Source organism: Pelobates fuscus, chromosome 6 (assembly GCF_036172605.1).
Source record: "Pelobates fuscus isolate aPelFus1 chromosome 6, aPelFus1.pri, whole genome shotgun sequence".
NCBI classification, from domain to species: Eukaryota; Metazoa; Chordata; class Amphibia; order Anura; family Pelobatidae; genus Pelobates; species Pelobates fuscus.
This window is the reverse complement of record NC_086322.1, coordinates 210,856,902-210,880,679: the sequence shown is the minus strand read 5'-3', so window position 1 is coordinate 210,880,679 and position 23,778 is coordinate 210,856,902. Positions and strand designations below refer to the sequence as shown.

The following is a 23,778-nucleotide window of genomic DNA, read 5'->3' as shown; positions in this document are numbered from 1 at the left end:
TGGTTTCCAGTTCACATCAGGAAGATTAAAGTCACTCGTGATGATAGCTTCACCCTGTCATTGTCATTTTAGCTATTTCCTCAACTAGTAGATTATCCAACTCTTCAATTTGTCCTGGGGGCCTATAAATCACCTACACAAGTTAATGTGTGATTACCAAGTTCTAACGTAACCCAAACTGACTCTATGTTCACCTTACTAACTTTCAGTAGGCTAGATTTTATGCTATGCATCATACAGGGCCACCCCTCCCCCTTTCTTGCCTTCCCTGTCTTTTCTATATAAAGAGAACCCTGGTATTGCTATGTCCTTGTCATTTTTCTCATTATACCATGTCTCAGTAACAGCGACTAAATCTACATTATCAGTTGCCATTATTGCCACAAGTTCATGGATCTTATTCCCTAAACTGCGAGCATTTGTAGAAATGACTCTAGGCTTATCATTTTTAACACACTTGCTACAGGCACCTTCTGTTCTTGTTTTGGGGGGCAATTGAATTGATGTTTTATCACCCTTTTGCCCCCTCTCCTAGTTTAAATACATCCTAGCAAAACTTCTGAACTGCTCACTGAGAACATTTTGTTCCCTTTTGAAAAAGGTTGTAAACCATCTTTTTTGTACAGTTTATTTCCATTCCAAACAGAGCTACCATGAGCAATAAAGCCACATCCTTGCTCCCGACACCGTTCACCAAGCCACAAGTTAAAGTCCCTAATACGCATCCGCCTGTCGTTCTGAGTGTTATGCACAGGCAGAACTTCAGAGAATGCCAGTGTGGAAGCAACCTACTGTATATCATTGGCAAAAACACAAAAACTTCCTTTACCTCTGAAACCTCATTGCAAGCCAAGTCATTTGTCCCTAGATGGACAAGTACATTGGACAAGTACATCCAATTCTCCATCCTGCTTTACTCGCTTAACAATATTACAAATACGTCTCCTGTCTCTGTGAGCAGTAGCTCCGTGAAGACATCTCACAAGACTACTATTGTCCAGCTCCACACTTTTTATGCTAAAATTCCCCAACAACTGCTTTCTATTAGGTCTCACTATAGTCTCAAAGCCTATCTCCATAATACCACTACACTCTGTGCCTGAGCCTGTCTCCACAACACCACTAGCCTCAGTGCCTGAGCCTGTCTCCACAACACCACTACCCTCAGTGCTTGAGCCTGTCTCCACAACACCACTAGCCTCAGTGCCTGAGCCTGTCTCCACAACACCACTACCCTCAGTGCTTGAGCCTGTCTCCACAACACCACTACCCTCAGTGCCTGAGCCTGTCTCCACAACACCACTACCCTCAGTGCCTGAGCCTGTCTCCACAACACCACTACCCTCAGTGCCTGAGCCTGTCTCCACAACACCACTACCCTCAGTGCTTGAGCCTGTCTCCACAACACCACTACCCTCAGTGCCTGAGCCTGTCTCCACAACACCACTACCCTCAGTGCCTGAAATTGTCTCCACAACACCACTAAGTGTGCCAGTGTGTCAGTGTGAATCTCTGTGTCCGTGTGTAACTCTGTGTGTGTATCTGACACACAGATATACACACACACTGGCACACAGATACACACACATCTTGACTCACAAATACACAGATACACACACACACACACACACACACACACAGGCACATACAAACACACTGATACACAATGGCACATACACACACACACACTTAGATACACACAGATACACACACTGACACACTCACTGACAAACACACATACTTTTTGACAAATACACATACAAACACACATACACTCTCACTGACAAGAACAGATACATTCTCGCTGACAAACACATACTCTCACACACTCACTGACAAGCACACATTCACTCTTATAGACAAACACACATATACTCTTTGACAGACACACAAACACATACAAACCCCCTAGCAGACACACATACAATTTATTTATTTTTAACATTTTACTCCACCCAGCCCCCCTACCTTTAGGAGTGCTGGCATGGAGTCCCTGGGGTTCAGTGGGGCGGCTGGCAAGAGGTCCCTGCGGCCGCGAGGGAGCAGTGATGCTGGAGCCGGAATATGACATCACTCGAGCTCTGGCATCACTAAGAAGCGTGCGAGGGAACTGACCAGGGAGATCACTGCTCTCACGCCGCCTGCATGCCAGCCGCTCAGCAGTCCCGCTGAACCCCAGGGATCGCTCGCAAGCCGCCCATCAGCCCCACTGTACCCAGGGGACTCCATGCAAGCACTCCTAAAGGTAGGGGTGCTGGGTGGAGTAAAATGTTAAAAATAAATAGTTTTTGTGTCTGCTAGTGAGTTTGTATGTGTTTGTGTGTCTGTCAAAGAGTATATGTGTGTCTGTCAGTGAGAGTGAACGTGTGCTTGTCAATTCCGCCAAAATTTTTCAGAATAAAATGGCCGCGGGCGGCGAGGCAGCAGTGAGCAGTGATCTCCCTGCTCAGCTCCCTCGCGCACACTACAGTGATGCTGGAGCCGGAATATGACATCACTCCGGCATCACTAAGAGGCGCGCGAGGGAGCTGAGCAGGGAGATTACTGCTCACTGCTTCCTTTGCCGACCGCAGCCATTTTATTCTGAAAAATTTGGGCAGAACCCCAATTAGTAGGATTCCACAAAATACCAATTGGAAAACGCTGATGTAGAGCAACAGACTGTGCAATATGCCTTTTATCCACAACTCTAAGTCTACCAGTGATCCATATGCCATTCCTACTACGTCTCTGCGGCAGTGGCTTTGCAACAGTTCCAGCCTGAGTTTGTTTACCAGATAATTTACAAATCTCAGACTTCAAAAATACAATCTCCTGCCACAATATAGAGAACTGTCTACAAATTAGACAGCATCCAAATCTCCAAAAAGTGGAACGTGAAACAAATGCATAACAACGATTACATTGAACTAAGTCTGCCATTTTAATAAGGGTAATAATTTAAATCAAACCAATCTTACATTTTTTTATTTATTTTTTTGTCATCCTGTATACCTCAGATTACCTCCAGTTTATCTCTAATCACACACGTTGTAGCAGCACTTAAAAGCAACAACCAAGCCATATTTGTCAAGTTAATGACCACAACCCTTATATAACTCCTAAAAGCACCACTCACTAGGAATGTTTAACACCTGGGTAGGCCTATGCTTATTTGCAAACAATCATGACCGGATCAGCAGAGTAAATTACTGCCTGCAGTAATTTAAACAAAATAACTTCATTATAATAATATAGTAAATATGCTAAAATATATATTTTCATTCTAATGTAGTTGACTGGAGATCGTGTGACACCTCAGTCTGCAGCTCTGCACTCGGCGGAGCTGCAGACTGAAGGCTGCTGGGCTCTCAGTCAGAGCAGAATGGTTGGAGGGGCCCCACACCTGGCTGCATAATGGGCGCGCCTCTGTGCCTCCTTCTGGTGTTGGGCCCTTGGTCATAGACCGAAGACCTACCAGGTCAGTCTGCCCTAAGGCAGCTGAGGCCGCTGCGAGGCCCCACTCAGTGCGAAGCCTTATTTAGAGATCCACCTTTGCCGACAACACCTTGACACGCCTCACAGCTTCTGGCGCACTGTAATTTGGAGTGACGAGACCAAAATAGAGCTTTATGTTCGCAACCATAAGCACTATGCTAGGAGAGTGGTCAACAAGGCCTATAGTGAAAGAATACCATCCCCATTGTCAAGCATAGTTGTGGTTTACTGATTTTTTTTGGGGGGTGAGCTCTAAAGGCAATGGCAATCTTGTGAAAATTGATGGCAAGATGAATGCAGCATGTTATAAAAAAATACTGGCAGACAATTTGCATTCTTCTGCACGAAGGCTACACATGGGACGCTCTTTGACTTTCCAGCATTACAATGACCCTAAGCACAAGGCAAAGTTGACCCTCCAGTGGTTACAACAGAAAAAGGTGAAGGTTCTGGAATGGCCATCACAGTCTCCTGACCTTAATATCATCAAGCCACTCTGGTGAGATCTCAAAAATGCTGTTCATGCAAGACGACGAAAGGCTTTGCATGACCTGGAGGAATTTTGCCAAGATGAATGGGCAGCTATTTTACCTGCAAGAATTGGGGGCCTCATAGACAACTATTACAAAGACTGCATGCTGTCATTGATGCTAAATACACAGTATTAAGAACTAAGGGTATGCAGACTTTTGAAACGAGGTCATGTCATTTTTTTCTTTGTTGCCATGTTTTGTTTTATGATTGTGCCATTCCCATAAGAAATAACAGAAATGTGTTTTGCTTGTTCACTCATGTTTTCTTTAAAAATTGTACATATATTACCAATTCTCCAAGGGTATGCAAGCTTTTGAGCACAACTGTATCTGCCTATGAAGGAGATAATGTAAGTAGGAGCCCAGTTAAAGAAATTGTTGTATGTAAGAACTTTGAACCAAACCCTAAATGAAACAGGAAGCCGGTGTACAGACTGACAGAAGGGTGAAGTGTGAAAATTGTGGGACGTAAGGTAGATGAGTCTGGCAGAGGCGTTCATTGTGGATGGTAGAAGAGCAATCTGGGCAGTTACAATAATCAACGTGGGAAACAATGAAAGCATAGACAAGCATTTTGATTGAGAATGAGAAAAGGGGCAAATGTGAGAAATATTTTAAAAGTGTAAGCAACAAGGTCAAATTCAAACCACACACCAAGGCAACGCGCCTGCCAGGCAGAGTTTCTTGTAGCTGTGTTTACATGAAGAGAAACAGGGACAGAAGTAGCATTAGAGGGATGAAACACAAGAAGTTCTGTCTTGGAGAGGTTGAGTTTTAAGAATCACAAAGTCAAACAGTTTGAGACAGAGGATAGGCAATTAGTGACACTATCCAGCAGATGGGGAGAAAGCAGTGGCGTACATACCGGGGTCGCAGGGGTCGCGGCTGTGACCGGGCCCGGCCGCCCTGAGACCCGGTATGTATGCCACTGTGGCCAGCCTCTTCCCCTGGGGGGCCCAGGAGCCGGCCACCTCGGGCCCCCCGAGGCTGGCCCTGGTGTCACGGGTGGGCAGGCTTGCTTGTGGGCGCGCGAGGGAGCAATCTCCCCTGTGTGCTCCCTCTTCAGCTCTCTTGCGCACCGCACTGATGCCGGAGCCGGAAAATTACGTCATCTTCCGACTCCGGTATCAGTACGCGGCGCGCGAGGGAGCACACAGGGGAGAGTGCTCCCTCGTGCGCCCACAAGCAAGCCTGCCCACCCGTGACACCACTGGACCCCAGGGAATCCCCTCAGCACTCCCAAAGGTAGGGAGGCTGGGGGATGTAATTTTTAAAAACGTGTGTGTTAGTGTTAGAGTGTGTGTGTGTTAGTGTGTTAGTGTTAGAGCTAGAGTGTGTGTTAGTGTGTGTGTTTTAGAGTGTGTGTGTGTGTGTGTGTGTGTGTGTTAGTGAGTCTGTTTGGTGTCTGTTAGTGAGTGTGTGTTTTGTAAGTGAGTGTGTATGTGTCTGTCTGTCACTGAGTGTGTGTCTGTCAGTAAATGTGTGTCTGTTAGCTAGTGTGTATGCGTCTGTTCGTGAGAGTGTGTGTCTTCAGCACTTACCTTTCTCCAGCGCCAGGACTCCCTTGGCGCTGGGGATTTCTCCGCCCCGATCCGCCTCTCAACTCCGAATGCGCACGCATTCAAACCGCCCATAGGAAGGCATTACTCAATGCTTTCCTATGGACGTCCAGTGTCTTCTCACTGTGATTTTCACAGTGAGAATCGCGGAAGCTCCTCTAGCGACTGTCAATGAGACCGCCACTAGAGGCTGGATTAACCCTCAGTGAAACATAGCAGGGTTAAAACTAGAGGGACCTGGCACCCAGACCACTTCATCGAGCTGTTGTGATCTGGGTTTCTGTAGTGGTCCTTTAAGTGTATGTGTATCTGCATGCACTGGCGTACATACCGCGGTCGCTGCCCTGCGATCAGGTGCCCGCCGCCATGTGTTGCGGCCCCAGCCAGCGCACAGTAAGCGTGGGGGGGGGGGGGAGGGGCCACGGATCAGTTTTCGCACCGGGGTCCATGTGTTGTGTGTACGCCACTGGGAGAAAGATCAGGTGAGGAGAGATGGATCAGCATACAGGTGATATTGAAAGTCAAAATATATTAGGTCACCAAAAGAAGCAGTGTAAATTAAGAAATAAAGCGAAAGCAATACAAAGTTTGAGTAACTCACAACAGACATAAGTAGAGAAAGGAAGGAGGAGCAAGAGAGAGACACTTTAGAGGAGTGGTTAGATAGGTAGGAGAACCAACAAAGCTTAGTGACACTAAGACCAAGGTTGTGAAGAGTGAGGAGGATAACCAGGAGGTCAAGTCACTTTGGCTAGGGCAGTCTCTGTGGAATGTTGAAGACATACTGTAAGCAGGTCAAAGATCAACAAGACTTTCTAGGAGCTTGCAGGCAAAGTGAGAAGAGAGAGGATAATAATTAGGCAAAGCATCTAGGAAATGAGAAGGCTTTTTTTTTTTTAGATAGTGTGTGTTTGAAGGACGAGGGTAAAGTGGTAAAAAGAGTGAAGATTTTAGTCAAAGATGGGACAGTCACAAATGACAAAGGTCGAATGCGACTTCTGCAGAATCAAAGTTTAACATGTGGACAAAATAAGACTGTCAGACACCAGTGATTGATCTCAGAGTCTCACTCCTTCATCCCCAGCCAAAGTTCTCCTACGTTGATTCTTCTACTACTTGGGATTACTGCCTACGTTAGATGAACTATCTGTCTATGTTAGATGAACTATCTGTCTACGTTAGATGAACTATCTGTGGCCCTTGATTAGTGTGACATACTTTGCCCATTGCTGATATTATTGCTCCTTTTATCTTTTCTGTTTTTATTTTACTCTTTTGTTTTTACTGTATATTTGCCTCTCCTAAGAAGTCAGGGCCGGACTGGCCTACCGGGATACCGGGAAATTTCCCGGTCAGCCGCAGCACTTGGGGACCAGGGAGAGAGCCCTAATACCTATTACTAATACTATTTGGTAATTTTCTCCTCAGACTGTGAGAGTCCGAGGGAATTATGGAGGGAGGAGCTTGGGGCCGGTTCGGCCAATGCAGAGGCCGTAAGGAGCTTTCTGGCACTCAAGCTCTGTCTCCAATTGCAAACCCTGCCCCTGATCTCAAGCTGCTGACCTCAGGGCAGGAAGAGGCCAGGAAATGGAGTCCTCACCTTCCAGCCAGGGCTTCCACAGAAGCAGTCTGCAATGCCAAGTAGGCTTCAAATACACTGCAGCTAGTGAGCGAGAGTGATCTTTTGTGTGTGTGTGTGCCTGTTGTTGTGAGCATGTGTGTGTCAGTGTGCATGTCTGTAGTAAGCATTTGTGTGTCAGTGAGCATGGTAGTAAGCATGTATGTGTGTGTCAGTGTGCATGTCTGCAGTGAGCATGTATGTGTGTCAGTGAGCATGTCTGTAGTGAGCATGTATGTGTGTGTCAGTGAGCATGTCTGCAGTGAACATGTATGTGTCAGTAAGCAAGTCTGTAGTGCGCATGCATGTGTGTGTCAGTGAGCATTTCTGTAGTAAGGATCTTTGTGTATACCAGTGACTTTGTCTATAGTATGCTTGTGTCTGTGTCTGAGAGTTTGTTTCTACTAAGTTTGTGTGTACCTGTAAGCTTGTCTGTGTTTGTCAATGATCTTGTGTGTGTCGGTGATATTGCCTGTCTGTAAGCCTGTGTACCAGTGAACTTGTATGCTTGTGTCAATGAGATTGTATGTGCCTGCATGTGAGTATGCTTACTGTATAAGTAAATTTTTTACCCTGATTTACTAATATTTATAATTAAAAAAGGTACATACCAATAATAAGGTATACATATATTTATATATTATATATCCTTTAGTGATAATGTTAACTATCCCTTTAAAACATTTAGAATATGGCTACGTCTTGCTACCCCAGATTGAGTAATTCTAATTCATAAACATAGATTTTATATATAATATATGGGGAAAAAATGGATGCCAACCCTATAAGTCATTGTGCCACAGTAGTGTTTGTGTTTGTGTGTATGTGTGTGTATATATATATATATATATATATATATATATATATATATATATATATATATATATATATATATATAAATTGCCAGAGATAGCACTCCAAGGACTAATGTAAAATATAACATTTATTACCTTAACTAAAACATCAAAAGGTCAACGTTTCAGCTTGATCCCCTCAAGCTTTCGTCAGGACACCTCAGAGAAAACTCAGAGAAAACTATGAAGCAACTAGAGAGGAGTTCTCCAGTAATCTGTCAGACCTCTGGGGCAGAACCTCACAATGCATGTCAGTTTTGGCAAATTTCACTGATCAACCGGCTGAATTAAGAGACTCTGTAAATCGCCTACGTGCCGCATATGAACGCTATAAGCGGTTGTCTGTAAAATACTCAGCCTTCTTGCAGGACTCTAATATAGAGGATTCTTCAGCAGAATTGACCAGGACCAACGCACTAAACCGACAAAGGGATCTTGAAGTGCAAAATGCTAAGCTTAAGGCAGAACTCCGCATAGCTCATCTGCTGGAGACCAGATCTCACAGATCCACCTCAACCAAGCGCACCGCACCTTCTTCTCGATCCTCTTGCTCCAGAAATTCAATATTAAATGATAAGCTTATTGAGGCCCGCGCTGATGCTGAAGCAAAAAAGGTGCAAAGCTCTTTTGTCAGAAAGCAAGCAGAGGAAGAAGCACAAATAAAGATTCTGCAACTGGAAGGTGAGAAAGCAGCTTCCCTGGCAGAAGCACAAATAAAGATTCTGCAACTGGAAGGTGAGAAAGCAGCTTCCCTGGCAGAAGCACAAATAAAGATTCTGCAAATGGAAGGTGAGAAAGCAGCTTCCCTGGCAAGGCTAAAAGTCCTCGAACAAGCAATGAGACAAAGCACTAATCTGGACTGTCTTATCCCAGCAGAACTGGAAGATCCAGTTGAACGCACCAGTGAATATATACTAAAGCATAACATTTGCAAGGATACAGAGTCATCTCCTGTACTTCCTACAAACAACACTGTTCTGACTCTCAACACGGAGACCTCCCAACACAATATGCCTGAGGCTCTTCAAGTCTACAATACAGGTACATCTATGCAGCCAACCAAATCTTCTCCTGCAAACAACAATGTGACTTTCGGTGACAAGCTGCATCTGAAGCCACCGCCAGCACAAGCCTTAGAGACTAAGCCAAAGTTAAACGCTCATGCTACATCATTCTACCCTGGTGAACCTCACCCTACATCACCAGAGAACTTTCACAACCAAGGGGTTCCACAAGTTACTTTGGTACCAAAGAGTGAGAAATCAGATTGGAATGACTTCGCCACATATATGGTGCGTCGTGAGCTCATTAACACAAGCCTCTCAAGGTTTGACGATAGTGCAGAGAGCTACAGGGCCTGGAGAGCAACATTCAAGGCTGCTATTGCTGATCTCAACCTTACTGCTAGGGAAGAACTTGATTTGATCATAAAATGGTTGGGACCAGAATCTTACGATCGTGTTAAAAGACTGAGAACAGTACATGTTGACCACCCAGATGCAGGTCTTTCTGCTGCATGGGCAAGACTTGAGCAAACTTATGGTAGCTCTGAAGCCATAGAAAGTGCTCTATTCAAGAGACTGCAAAACTTTCCAAAAATATCAAACAAAGACCATTGCAAGCTGCAAGATCTAAGTGACCTCCTCATGGAATTGGAGTTGGCAAAGAAGGATCCACGTCTACCTGGACTAAGCTTCTTGGACACTGCTCATGGTGTCAACCCAGTGGTGTCTAAACTGCGATACAGCCTACAAGAGAAATGGGCACAACAAGGATCAAAGTATAAAAGAGACTATAATGTATCTTTTCCTCCATTCTCATACTTTTGCAGGTTCATTAGTGATCAAGCTTGGATGAGAAATGACCCCAGCTTCAGCTTCAGTGAACCCAACATGCCTGCTTCATCCTCATCATCATCAAGGTATGATAACACAGCACCTAAACGTAGAGACTTTAATAAAGCAATATCGGTCAAGAGGACAGACATCTCACCCTCCGTCACCTCACCTAGTGATGAGTGCGTGGTCGACAAAGATAAAGACCCTAATCGCCAGTGTCCTATTCACAAGAAGCCTTACCCTCTTAAGAAATGTCGTGGACTTAGGGCCAAGACTTTACAAGAGCGCAAGGAGATTCTCCAGAAACTTGGAATATGCTTCAAGTGCTGTGCTTCTTATAGCCACCTTGCTAAAGACTGTGAAGCCCTCATCAAGTGCACAGAATGCAGCAGCGACAAACATGTTACAGCTATACATCCTACTCCACTTCCAGACAAGTTACAGCAGCCACCTACCTCCTCACCTGCCTCAAGTTATGGCGGGGAGCAACAAAGTCATGCTCCAGCCAAGATTAACGTTCTCTCTTCATGCACAGAAGTCTGTGGAGAAGGCTTGGATCACAAATGCTGCGCCAAGGTATGCCTAGTCAGGATATACCCAAAGGACCACCCTGAGAAAGCTACTAAGATGTATGCCATAATAGATGAACAGAGCAATAGATCCCTGGTTAAGCCTAAATTCTTTGAGATCTTTGGCATAGAGGGTCATCTCACACCGTATACTCTTAGAACCTGTTCTGGTCGTGTAGAGGCTTTTGGCAGAAGAGTGGATGGGTTCATGGTTTCTCACATCAAAGGGGGACAGGGTATACCCCTACCAACATTAGTTGAGTGTGACCAGATACCAGATGAAAGGCAAGAGATTCCCACTCCAGAAGCCGCATATCACCATCCTCACTTAAGGCACCTTGTTGATGAGATTCCTGCAATGGACATGAATGCTGAAATTTTGGTTCTCCTAGGAAGAGACATCCTCAGAATACATAAAGTGCGCGACCAGTGTGATGGACCTGACGACGCCCCTTTTGCACAAAGACTTGACCTATGCTGGGTAATAGTGGGCGATGTATGCTTAGACAGGAAGCGTACGTCATCTGAGATCCGCTCCTTCAAAACTTACATACTGGGGAATGGACGTGCCTCCCACTTCAAACGATACCCTCGCCATTATGAAGTTAAGGAAAAACCTCTTGACGTGATCCAAGTACGGCATACTGCTTCTATTCTTTCTTATGACAACCTAGGTGCCGCAGTGTTTAGTACTACAAATGATGACAACAAATTAGCCTTGTCGATTGAAGACAAAGAATTCAGCAAAATAATGGACAAAGAATTCTTCCAGGACGAGTCTAACAGCTGGGTTGCGCCATTACCTTTTCGAGCAGCAAGAGCCAAACTCCCTACCAATCGTGAACAGGCTGTATCCAGATTGAATTCACTTCAACGAACACTAAAGAACAGACCTGAAATGAAGGATCATTTCATCGCTTTCATGAAAAGGATCTTCGACAATGATCATGCCGAACCAGCGTCACCACTTCAAAGTCATGATGAGTGCTGGTACCTACCTTTCTTCGGAGTGTATCATCCACGCAAGCCCAAACAAATCAGGGTAGTATTTGACTCCAATGCCAAGCATCAAGGCGTATCCCTGAACGATGTTCTACTCACAGGCCAGAATCTAACCAACAACCTTGTAGGTGTACTCATGAGGTTTAGAAGAGAGCCAGTTGCAATAACTGCCGACATTGAGCAAATGTTTCATTGCTTCATTGTACGCGAAGACCATAGGAACTTCCTAAGGTTTCTGTGGCACCGTAACAACTACATGGACAATGAGATCATAGAATCCGCATGAAAGTTCATGTCTTCGGGAATAGTCCCTCACCCGCTGTTGCAACATATGGTTTACGAAGGACTGCCCTTCAAGGAGAAAGGGAGTGTGGCAGTGACGCTCGACACTTTGTGGAGAGAGACTTTTATGTTGACGATGGGCTTAAGTCTTTACCTACAGATGAAGAAGCCATAGATCTGCCCAAGAGGACACAAGATATGCTCTCTGAGGCTAACCTCAGACTACACAAGATTGCCTCAAATAGTGTTGCTGTCATGAAAGCCTTTCAACCTGATGATCATGCCACAGGGTTGAAAGACCTTAATCTTGAAATGGACATGCCACCTGAACAGAGAAGTCTGGGCCTACGGTGGGACTTGTCAAAGGATACCTTCGGCTTTCAAGTCAGCTCTACGGACAAGCCGTTTACCAAGCGTGGTGTTCTGTCAGTAGTAAATAGCCTATATGATCCAATGGGATTTGTTGCTCCCATTACCATACAAGGCAAATCCTTGCTTAGGCAATTCTTAGAGACTATTAAGGATTGGGATGCTCCATTGCCATCAGACAAGCTTCCTAAGTGGGAGTCCTGGAAACAATCTCTACGTGCCTTAGATGGAATCCGTATACCACGCTGCTACAATTCAGCTTCCCTTACTACAAGTCAGAGAAAAGAACTTCACATCTTCTCAGATGCATCAACTGAGGCTATAGCGGCTGTTGCCTACCTTAAGGATCAACAAGCTGGGAGACTCGAGTGGCCTATGGGACTTATTATAAAGAGTGTTCCTAGTGATGATGGCAAGGTACGCAAGGTGGAGGTGAAGGTTGCAAGACAAGGGACTGTAAAGACCTTCATCAGACCTATCACTGAACTTATTCTGCTCTTACCCTTTGGAGAATTAACTTACTTGCGTATGTTGTTTGTTCATACCTTTGACTTCAAGAAGGAAGTGTCTTGGACGTTAATGTTAACTTGAAGTTGTTGCATTTTTTGCATGATTTTTTCTTTATGTTTTTCACGTTCTCAAGACATCAAGCAAATTGCACTGTTGTTTATTTGCACTTGTATAACTACCGTTATGGTATAAAATAGTGACATTTACAATGTCAGACGGGGAGTGTGCTGTTACACAGTTAATATTCTCGTTATTGTAGATGCAATTTACATAGCATATTCTGTGATTTATTTACCTTGTATTTTTCTATGGGTAGGTATTTGCTGCCACCTTCTGGCCCGTTTTGGTAATGCTCTTGTTCCTCCTGTGAGCATCTTACATCATTTCCTGCTATGTAAACTCCGCCCTGTTCTTGCTGTACTTCCGGTGTCTTGGCGACTTACATTTGCCTCATGAAACTGGGACTCTGGTATTCCACATGTTAAGCTAAGGAAAGCATCATCTTTTGACCGCATAATACTGAAATCCATTCATTCTGCTGTATTCCTGTTGTGTGATGTTCAGAATAAACCAGCTCTGGATGAAACTAGTATTGGTGAATTCAGCTATCTGAGGAGGATTGTCCGCAGTGATTGTATCTGCTTATACAGGCCAAGCACAGAGGTCTCACAAGGGTTAGATCACTATCACATCAATCCGAGTCAGAATAACGATACACTGCATATATATGACATGCCTATTTATAATTGCTTGTATTAGAGCAAAATGCATTAGGAAGGAATTTATTGTAGGGTTGTGTGTATCACATTGTGTGGGGGATATTGTTTCTTGTTGCATTTTTGCTGTCCTACATCCGCAGTGGAGTTTTGGCCGCAGCTTATTTTTGTTTAAGCAAGTATTTTCAATAAAAGATAAATTCCATCTTTAATGCCCTTGAGTGCCTGCATTTTTTTGGTGCAGTTGTTTTGAAATGATTGGGACCTTTATGCTAATCAAACGATCAGTAAATCCTTTGCTCTTATATTGTATATTGTATATTGTATTATAAAAAAAAAAATGTAAACGTTATATTTTATTTATAAAATATTTTACCAGGAAAGATACATTGAGATTTCTATCATTTTCGAGTATGTCCTGTGTGTATTGTACTCATATAGTTACATAGTTACATAGCTGAAAAGAGACTTGCGTCCATCAAGTTCAGCCATCCTCACATATGTTTTTTGCTATTGATCCAAAAGAAGGCAAAAAAAAACAGTTTGAAGCCCTTCCAATTTTGCAACAAGCTAGGAAAAAAAATCCTTCTTGACCCCAGAATGGCAGTCAGATTTATCCTTGGATCAAGCAGTTATTACCCTACATTGAAAGTTATTACATTGACATGTTATTACCCTACATTTGCAAGTATGCATCTAGTAGCTGTTTGAACATCTGTATGGACTCTGATAAAACCACTTCTTCAGGCAGAGAATTCCACATCCTGATTGTTCTTACAGTAAAAAAACCTTTCCTTTGCCTTAGACGAAATCTTCTTTCTTCTAGTCTAAACGCATGACCTTGTGTCCTATGTAAAGTCCGGTTTGTGAATAGATTTCCACACAATGGTTTGTATTGGCCTCGAATATATTTGTATAATGTTATCATATCCCCTCTCAGGCGACGTTTTTCTAAACTAAATAGGTTTAAATTTGTTAACCTTTCTTCATAGCTGATATGTTCCATTCCTTTTATTAATTTTGTAGCCCGCCTCTGCACTTTTTCTAGTGCCATAATATCCTTCTTTAGAACAGGTGCCCAAAATTGCACAGCATATTCAATGTGCGGTCTTACCAGTGATTTATAAAGAGGCAAAATTATATTCTCGTCCCGAGAATGAATGCCCTTTTTCATGCATGACAATACCCTACTGGCCTTGGCCACTGCTGATTGACATTGCACATTGTTGCATAGTTTGTTGTCTATAACAATTCCCAAGTCCTTTTCGTGTGTTGTTATCCCTAATTCGCTTCCATTAAGGGTATACGTTGCTTGTGTATTCTTTACGCCGAAGTGCATAACTTTGCATTTTTCAACATTAAATTTCATCTGCCATTTGAGTGCCCAGTCCTCCAGTATATCTAAATCCCTCTGCAGCAAAGTAATATCTTGCTCTATTGTAACGATACAATGTTTTGTGGACCCAGGACATACTTGAAAACGAGAGAAATCTCAATGTATACTTCCTGGTAAAAAATACTTTATAAATAAACAAATGTCACTGTGTCTGGAACTTTTCATTCTGTTCTCAAATGAACTTGTGAACTTACGTAAAACGCATAAATAGCATAGCCCAACCCTGTGATAACCACCTCTCTGGATCCTTACAGCAGTTTTTGCCATAACATTTTGATGATTCAAGTCAAAAGTGGTACTTACATAATTTCTCTTTTTCTGCACCGACCTCCTTCAGGAATAATCTTATAATTGGCAATAAGCCGAGGATGGATGAAGTTGCTGGTTTCTTTAATACACATGCACCCTCTTCCAAATATCTGTCTCTCCCAAGGAAGTCCTGTGGGACATTAAAAATGGCAGGATAGTTAGCAAGATAGAGCTGTATAAAACACAAAATATGTGAAAATAAAACACCATTCTCTTTAATACCATATTGTTCTTGTCAGTACATATAGGTTAACCCTAATATGTTGTCCTACTTAACCTTCTTTAATAATCCTTCCTGCAGCAAAGAAAGCGTTATCACAAACACAAGGGAAATAATTAGCCAATCACAATAAGACAGGTCATACAGAACCCTAAATTAACCCCTCACATGCATTTTTTTCTTTGCTGCTGTCTCCCAGGTGAGCCAAATGAAACGTAGGGAGTTTTCTGTACTGTGTTTTGCTACCTTCAGCCCAACTGCAATGCTGCATGCTAACTGTTGCCACCTTCAGTTCACAGTAGATATTGCATGCTCCAGTTACTGTATTCTTCAAAGATGGCTACTGCCACCTTCAGGCCAGCAGAGTTACTGCAAGTATGCTAAACATTAGGTCCCTTTACCTTTTCCACCAATATAACTTTCAGGGTGATGCCCTCCATGTATGTTCTTCTACATAAATTAAATTGCAGCTCTGTTGCTTTATTAGTGGAAGCTTTGGCATTAGTGGGTGAGCCTCACTTTAGCTACATTGATGTATACTATACTCTTAATGAGCTTGTTCTCTCTGCAGTATATAACTATACTGCTTTTTCTAATCTGTTACACATCTCACCACTATTATGATTATGTTATTATTTATATAGCGCCAACAAATTCCGTTCAGGATTTTCAGATCCCAGAGAATCTCAACTCCTGGCTGATCATTGCCATTACGGACACATTGTACCAAAGGTTCTGCCAGCCTTGCATCCAACTATTATGCTACCTTGTGCCTCTTCCCCCATGGCACCTAAGATGTTAACTCTGTTGGCTCCCACCTTCACACTTAGAAAGGCAGGAATGAGTCTATTGGCAAATGTAAAGCACCTTTTTAAAAATGGCTAGGTCCTTCATCAGACTCGGTACTCAAGAGATACAAGATTCTCTTTGTCCACATGATGACCTGCTAGATCATCAGGTCTTCCTGACAATTATTCCGATAAACATTCAGTGGATGAGCCTCCCATATGAAATCTATATGGATGAACCCCCTTCAGATAAACAAGCCTCTCGCACTTGTCCCACTGACACTGGGTGAAATCCTAGATGCTTCAAGAATCCTGTTTTTTTTAATTCATGCCTAATAAGAAACCCACAATATGCAGTGTGGGCTCCTCCCTCACATTACTGGATTTCTATGAACTGGCTTCACAGTTCTTTGGACAATGGGGTCAGAAACAGACTTTAAGCAGAACATCCAAGAACTACCATGTCAGACAAACACTGCATACGTTGACAAGGTTCTAGTCACTTTTATGAATAGCACTGGACAAGATACCAGAAAAGAATTGGAGCAACGTCTGAAAGCAACCCAAGCCAAATTACTTGGCATTACCAATCCACTTACCCAAATTTTTATCTTAGTGGGTGAAGCACAATGCAATCTTTTCTTCCTAGACTCACATATCCTAAATTAATTGATCTAAGGAGAGACCTGTCTAGTGTGCAACGCCAATATAGCCTTATCTACTGAAAATCAGAAAGCCACACTGATGGGTCACCAGCCAGATCACCTTCACAGGCAATAGGCCTTGATTATCAGTTCCGCTTCAACCCCAGGGCTCCCGATATCCAAACCAAGCTTTCTTTGCCTGAGCTAGGCCCCATGGCTGCAGCTCCATGTCCTTCTATGACAGATCTGGAAACAGGTAAGACAAGTAAGTAATCGTCCTATTGCTGACACCTCACCAACAAACCACTGATGTTATCTCATAGATCTTTCTTTCCCCTGCGACTCAACTGTCCCATTCCTGCCATAGTCAGCAATACACAACATCCCCTTATCCAAAAGGAACTGCTCAGCCTCTGTGACAAACAAGCAATCCAGGCCACTGCAGGACCACCATTCTGCTTAAGCAATGCACCATATTACTTCCCAAAGCTTCTCAAGCCAGTTATGGTCTCCCTTCAGACCCATAGTATTCATTCAATAATCTACTTGCACAACATTTCTCATCTTCCACATACGCCTTTATCAGGCTGAGGAAGCCAAAACATTGTATGGTTTGCCGATAAACTTAGCCTTAACACCATCTATATGTGCCCAACCCAACTTTCTCTATGAATATTGATACATTGGGAATGGTCCACTCTAAACAGGAGGCACTACAAATGGAAATGTTAGCTAGTGCCACTTCACTTTATGCATATTGACACTTCTCATCTTAGCGTGAGTCTCATAAACCATATTGCTACACACTTCTATGTTATGCATCTTCTTCAAGATTTAGACTTTGTGATCATCCAACAGAAATCTACTCTCCTCCTCTAAATCCATCCAATTCCTAAGTTTCATCATAGACTCTGTCAGACAAATTCTTCAGCTTGCTACATCCAAGATTGTGTCCAACAAGAAAGATATTCGCAAGTTCCTCCGATTGACTAATATCTGCCTCGGAGACCTCGCCCATATTATTGGTCTGTTCTCCTCTTCAATCCAGCCCATCTTTCTCTCAGTTGTTCTATTTTGGTATGACCAAATAGTTCCACTTTTGTCTGAGGTTCGAATGGAACTGCAGTATGGCCATAGATGTCTTTCTTCAAATTTCGCCTCCCTCTATTTGAATGAGTTCTTTATCTACTCAGACATCAGAGAACATGATTTCTCCTCATCCACCCTCTTTGGCGAGCCCAACCATGGTTCCCAACTCTTCTAGAGATGTCCAGTCTGCATCCCTTTTTGCTTCCACACACTCTTTCTCTCCTATGAGAGCCACAAGGGATTTTCCATCCTCTTGAATTCCAAGCCTGATTACCCTTGGCAGCCTGGACTGTTTTAGTGGATCCATGAATATGTCAGGCCTATCAGAGACAGTTAAATCCCTACTCTGGGAATTATGGTCTCTGGGCACCAGACAGTCTTGTTCCAAGGCATGTGGATCCTATTACAGCTCCTCTAGTGCACATTCTCAATTTTTTGTCTTCTCTTTTTCCCCAAGGAAAGTGCTTCTGGACTATCAGTTTGTACCGATCTGCTATTTCAGCTGTCTACATTAACCTTTTAGGGCCTGTCTTTTGGCAAATATCCTTCAGTTTGCAGACTGCCAAGAGGACCCTGCTTGGCTAGATCACCAGCAACCGGCAACCGGATTTCGGGGACATTTCTGCAGTTATCTGATTTCTAGAGACCTGGCATGGTAACTCTCTTTTATTTCTTGGTGGCCCTGCTTTTTCTGCCTGGCTTCTTTTCACAGACCCTCTGACATTCGCACCTTTGATATCAATGCTCTGTCTTTCAATCAGATGGTTTTACTACTCTGTGTCACGTCACACTAGGTGTTCTGCCTAGGTGTTCTCTTTGACTCCGACCTCTCCTTCAAGCCTCATGTTCAATCTATCGCCAAATCCTGTCATTTCCATCTCAAAAACATTGCGCGCATCCGCCCCTACTTAACGCCAGATGCGACTAAGGTGTTGGTCCATTCCACTGTCCTTTCTCGCCTTGACTACTGTAATCTGCTTCTCAGTGGTCTTACATGCTCCCAACTTGCGCCGTTACAGTCCATAATGAATGCGGCGTCGAGGCTCATCTTCCTGTCCGCCCGCACCTCCCATGCCTCACCCTTCTGTCAGTCCCTAAATTGGCTTCCTATAAAATATAGAGCTCAATTTAAAATTCTGGTTCTTGCTTTCAAATATCTACATAATGCTGCTCCCACCTATCTATCCTCCCTTATACACAAGTATGTCCCGTCTAGGCCCTTACGATCTGCTGAAGACTTACGTCTATCTTCTGTCCGTACTCCCACCTCTGATGCTCGCCTTCAATATTTCTCGAGGGCTGCACCGTTCCTGTGGAACTCGCTTCCCTCCTCCGTTAGATGCTCACCCAGTCTCCACTCCTTCAAAAAATCATTAAAAACCCACTTCTTCATAAAAGCATATCAATTAAACTGTTAATAGCTCCCAACTGATTCCTCTTCTGCAACTGTCACTAGTCTAATACTATCCTTACCTTTTTGTGTCATTTTACTCCACTCCCTCTAGCATGTAAGCTCATTGAGCAGGGCCCTCAACCCCTCTGTTCCTGTGTGTCCAACTTGTCTGGTTACAACTACATGTCTGTTCGTCCACCCATTGTAAAGCACTGCAGAATTTTACGGCGCTCTATAAATATCATAATAATAATAATAATAATAATAATAATAATGTCTCACTCCACCACTATATTTTTTTCCCTATTTCACTAATAAACTCAAGCTCTGTGTGGCCGTTCCTCTGTGTTCAGTTTCTGCTAAACAACTTTGCCTGTGTTTGCCCCAATAAACTGGTTTCAACTACTACTGTGGCCCGTTGGATGCAATGAATTCTGGCGGAGGCCTGTATTTATTGCTCTTTCTGTGCTCATTCTGTTACAGGTGCTGCTGCTTCTGTGGCTTTTGAATCTGGAGGCTACTTGACTGACATATTGGCTTCAGCAGATTGGTCCTGGGAATCCACCTTTAGAACCTTTAGTTTTGTTACCTTATTATGATTGGCTCATTTGTTTTTCTTGTGTTTTTGTTACCTCTTTCTTTCTCTGCTGCTGTGAGGATCAATTTTTGAGTGGGTAGTACTGGAAACATGGTAGACTCCATCAATGGGCAATTTCCGTGCCACAATCTAGGGTTATATGGTGGATAGGAGGCGCCTAACATAATGCTCTACCGCTCATACAACAACAGGGATACCCCAGATTGTAATATGTGTGTGATGTTGACAGTACTCCATTGCCATTAATTTTCGCTGACATGGCCTTTTAATGAGCTTGAAGCTGTTGGATGAGTCCGACATTGTGGCAAGATGAGTTTGTTAGATGGGAATGGCCTTTTTCTGTTTTTTAAAATCTTTCTTTGTTGTTGGGAGGATCAGTAAAGAACTTTAAGTAAATGTTCGTCTCTTGTCTTTATTAAAATTTAGATTTTATAACAAGACACGGAGGCTCATATTGCATATCCCTTTCTTTACTGTCCACCAACAGCAGCAAAGATTACAAACAGAATGAAAGAATAATGAACATACAGTAACATAGGCCCCTCCCTGCTCAGGTCCCAGTATAATAGACAGCACTTCCCTTGCATTTCCCTCTTTCTTTGCTGCTCTAATTCATTGATAAGTGCATGTCAATTTTGTTCTCTGATTTACTTATTGATTGCTTGCTATTGATATTATTATTTATTGTTATTTATTCTTGGTATTACACTGTTTTGTTTTATTTGTTGATTGATTCTTTATTGTTTTTATATTTACTATAAGAGATTTTTTTCTCTGTTCATATTTTTTCTTTTGCTTGTTTAATGCTACACATATGTGTGTTACATGTGAGCCCAGGGTACAGACCTCCCTTGTATTATTGATTGTACTCCTTTCACTTGACTTTGTCCTTGTGGTTTTCTTATCTCCTTTTCAGTTCTTTATCTCCGTCTTGCTTTTATCTCTCCCTGTCCTTTTGGCGCCCTTTTGCGCCCGTTTCTCCGTTCTGTACGGCTGTTTTTCGTGAAGGAATCAAGCCTGTTCGGCTAATTCATCACGAACACATGCTGTTCGTTAGTTTTACCGGCATATAGCATCATTCGCCTGTCTGCCGCGTTCTACTAATTTTTATACAAACGGTCTGCTCGTTCGTCTGTTTTTCCTCTTCCTATATACTAGTCTATCTATTTACACTAATTGGTTTCTTTTACCGAACGTTCGGTTCTTTAACTTAACGAATTCACAGGATTTTGCCGCGAATCTCGCGAGGTTGCCGGCGGCCATTTTCTGATTTCCTGTCTCCCTTCCTACCTCGTGTATGCGTGTGCCACTGGTCTGGGCCCTGGTGAGATCTCTCTTATACCTGTTGCTTTCAGTTTGGGTGACTAACCCATACTATTCTGCTAATTTAGTAAATAGGGATTAGGTCCTGTTTTAACATTATGCCTAAACCCAGGCTACCTTCCAGCTCCCCACCCTCTGGGGAGACTGATGCCCCTTTTACTCTGGGAGAGACCCCTGTCACCTCGGGCACTCCACCCACTCTGGTAGACAGGCCCATCCACCCTGAAAAGGCAAAATTCTTAGCGCTACAGCACTCGGTGGCAGACGCCATTGTGGCAGCCATGGGGTCCATGTCATCTACCCTCTCCCATACTATATCCCAAGCCCTATTGCCACATCCTTCGGATGCGCAATTCTCCGGTTACACGACGCCGCTGTCGCGTCTGCTGTGGACCCACCGGGAGAGGCACCCAGAAAGGCTACCCATATGTCCAAACACCCCTCTCCCTCCGCCTCCAGAACTTCTATGACTGGCGCACCTACGGTCGCGCCAGAAAGCGTGTCTCATCCACGCAAAAGAGCCTTTCCACGCCAGGCAGAACGGGCGTGGCTATGAAAATGTGCCAGAGCACAGCTAGAGAGCGACTCCGACTCAGATATCGGTCTGGGGAGGAGGCTAAGATTTAGTCGGACAGTGACTCTGAGATGGATGCCGCAGATATGGGCTTTGACCTCCTTCCCTCTGCCCAGGAAGAGATGTCCGGAGGTGATACTACAGCTCACACATAGTCGGCTGGGATCACAGGAGCCTGATCAGTGACCATTAGGGCTGTCAGCCCAGCTCCAGGTGCTGCGGCCCACCGGGAAATTTCCCGGTATCCCGGTGGGTCAGTCCGGCCTTGGCCCTGCCTATACAAATTTCCCGACTTTACCGGCATTGTGTCCAGTGGCTTGCCTACGCGAATATGAAGATTGCACCAAACTACACCGTATTGCTTCCTCTCCGCAGCTGTTTTTATACTTTCGTCCTCCTTTCACCCCTGTCACTAGCACCACGTTGTCACGCTGGGTGAAGTGGTTATTGACTCAGGCGGGCATTGATACCGCGATCTTTGGCACCCATTTGGTCAGGGGGCCTCGGCCTCTTCGATGATGACTGCTGGTGCGCCTTTGGAGGATGGCTGACTGGTCAAGGGAATCTACTTTCCAGGAATTTTACTTTCGACCGGCCCCTCATACGTTTACTGCAGTAGTGGATCAGCTTTAAACTTGCAATATGAGCCTCCGTGTCTTGTTATAAAATTGCATGATTTTGACTTTTGTAATGTAATAGCAAAATCATGCAATTATTATTTTACCAAGGCCTATATAATCCCAAATTAACACTAGAAATACTCATTACTGTAAAAAAAAACAAATTGAAGGAGCAACCAGCATAGCAGTTTATCTATCTAGTGCAGGGGAAGTCAACCTTTTTATACTACCACCCACTTTTGTATGTTTGTTAATTTTTTTTATTTTCTATTCTACTTTTTTTTTTCTATGTGTGTCTGTAAGGCGCTGTGTGTGAAGGGTGTAGTGTGTGTGTGTGAGGCGTGCTGTGTGTGTGTGAGGGAGACAGTGCGTGTGTGAGGGGTGCAGTATGTGCGTGTTAGGGGGCAGTGTGTGAGAAGGCAGTGTGCGTGAGGGGGGCAGTCTGTGTGAGGGGGGCAGTCTGTGTGTTGGAGGCAGTCTGCCTGAGGGGTGGAGTGCCCAGACGCTATGAGCTGGACTAACCTACAACCACTCTGGAACTCCGGTCTGTCCACGTGTTGCAGGTTTTCATTGTCACCTTGGACCTCCATTTTCCCAACTTTCCCAGCGACTCAGAAGAGCGCTTTTTGAGAGAGGCTTGTGTCAGGGAAGTGAACAAACGCTCCCTGAAACCATCAGGGAGCTTCCCTTTTCCACGGAGATATGGTGCCCGACAAATCAACCAGGATTTAACCCGACCACGTGGAACTCTTTTTAGCCAAGACGATGGCAGCAGTCAGGCAAAACTTTGACTGTGTGGCCAATTATGCATGGATCAGAGTGCTATTTTCCCAGAATGAGCGCTTTGCTCTCCCCTTTAAAATAATATATGAGTGGGGATATGTAATGTTTAACGGGTGTTTTTGAGGTATTTTCTGAGGATCAGGAGATAATTTGTTTATCGGTTATCAACTCAATGATCTCCCAGACACAGAGAAGCCTGGGTGGGCTTATGTGTTCCTGGCTTTTGGCGGAATAAACCAGTTCATTTAGTACACTTCATCAAGTCTTGGCTGATGTTTGGATATGCGGGAGTTATAATCACTGCTTCACTACGGGACCTGGGAAAATCTACAGCGGAGATCCCACTCTGGGTACAGGTGCTCCGTTGCACTCACAAATTAATTTAAACATTTCAAGGCACATCCAACCTCTATGCCTTTTGGAGAGCTGATGTGGGTCCTCTCACTGGGGCCCAGTGTGGGGCTGTGCTGTAATCTGGCAGTTCCTCGTTCCTCCCACACGCTATTTAGTATGCTGGGGCCAGAATGATGTCATATTCCAGCTCCCGTCATCACATAGGGCGCGCGAGGGAGAAGAGAGAAACTGCCAGATCAGCTTTCCTGACCACTGCCGAATGTCACCTGCATCCTGTCCACTCACCCCCTTCCGGTATATATCATAAGAGTAGGCATCTGCCTCACTGGATAAGTGTCGATTCGAAGTGCCCTAAAGTGG

At 44.0% G+C, this 23,778-nt stretch overlaps 1 protein-coding gene across 1 annotated transcript in view; it reads right to left on the bottom strand.

Annotated features, from left to right (window-relative positions):
* Positions 1-23,778, bottom strand: part of LOC134566124 (interleukin-8-like) — a 44,796-nt gene that overhangs the window by 9,392 nt on the left and 11,626 nt on the right. The window contains exon 2 of the mRNA XM_063425829.1: positions 15,027-15,162. Within this exon, the coding sequence (XP_063281899.1) occupies positions 15,027-15,162 (136 nt within the window). The remainder of the gene's footprint in view (positions 1-15,026; positions 15,163-23,778) is intronic.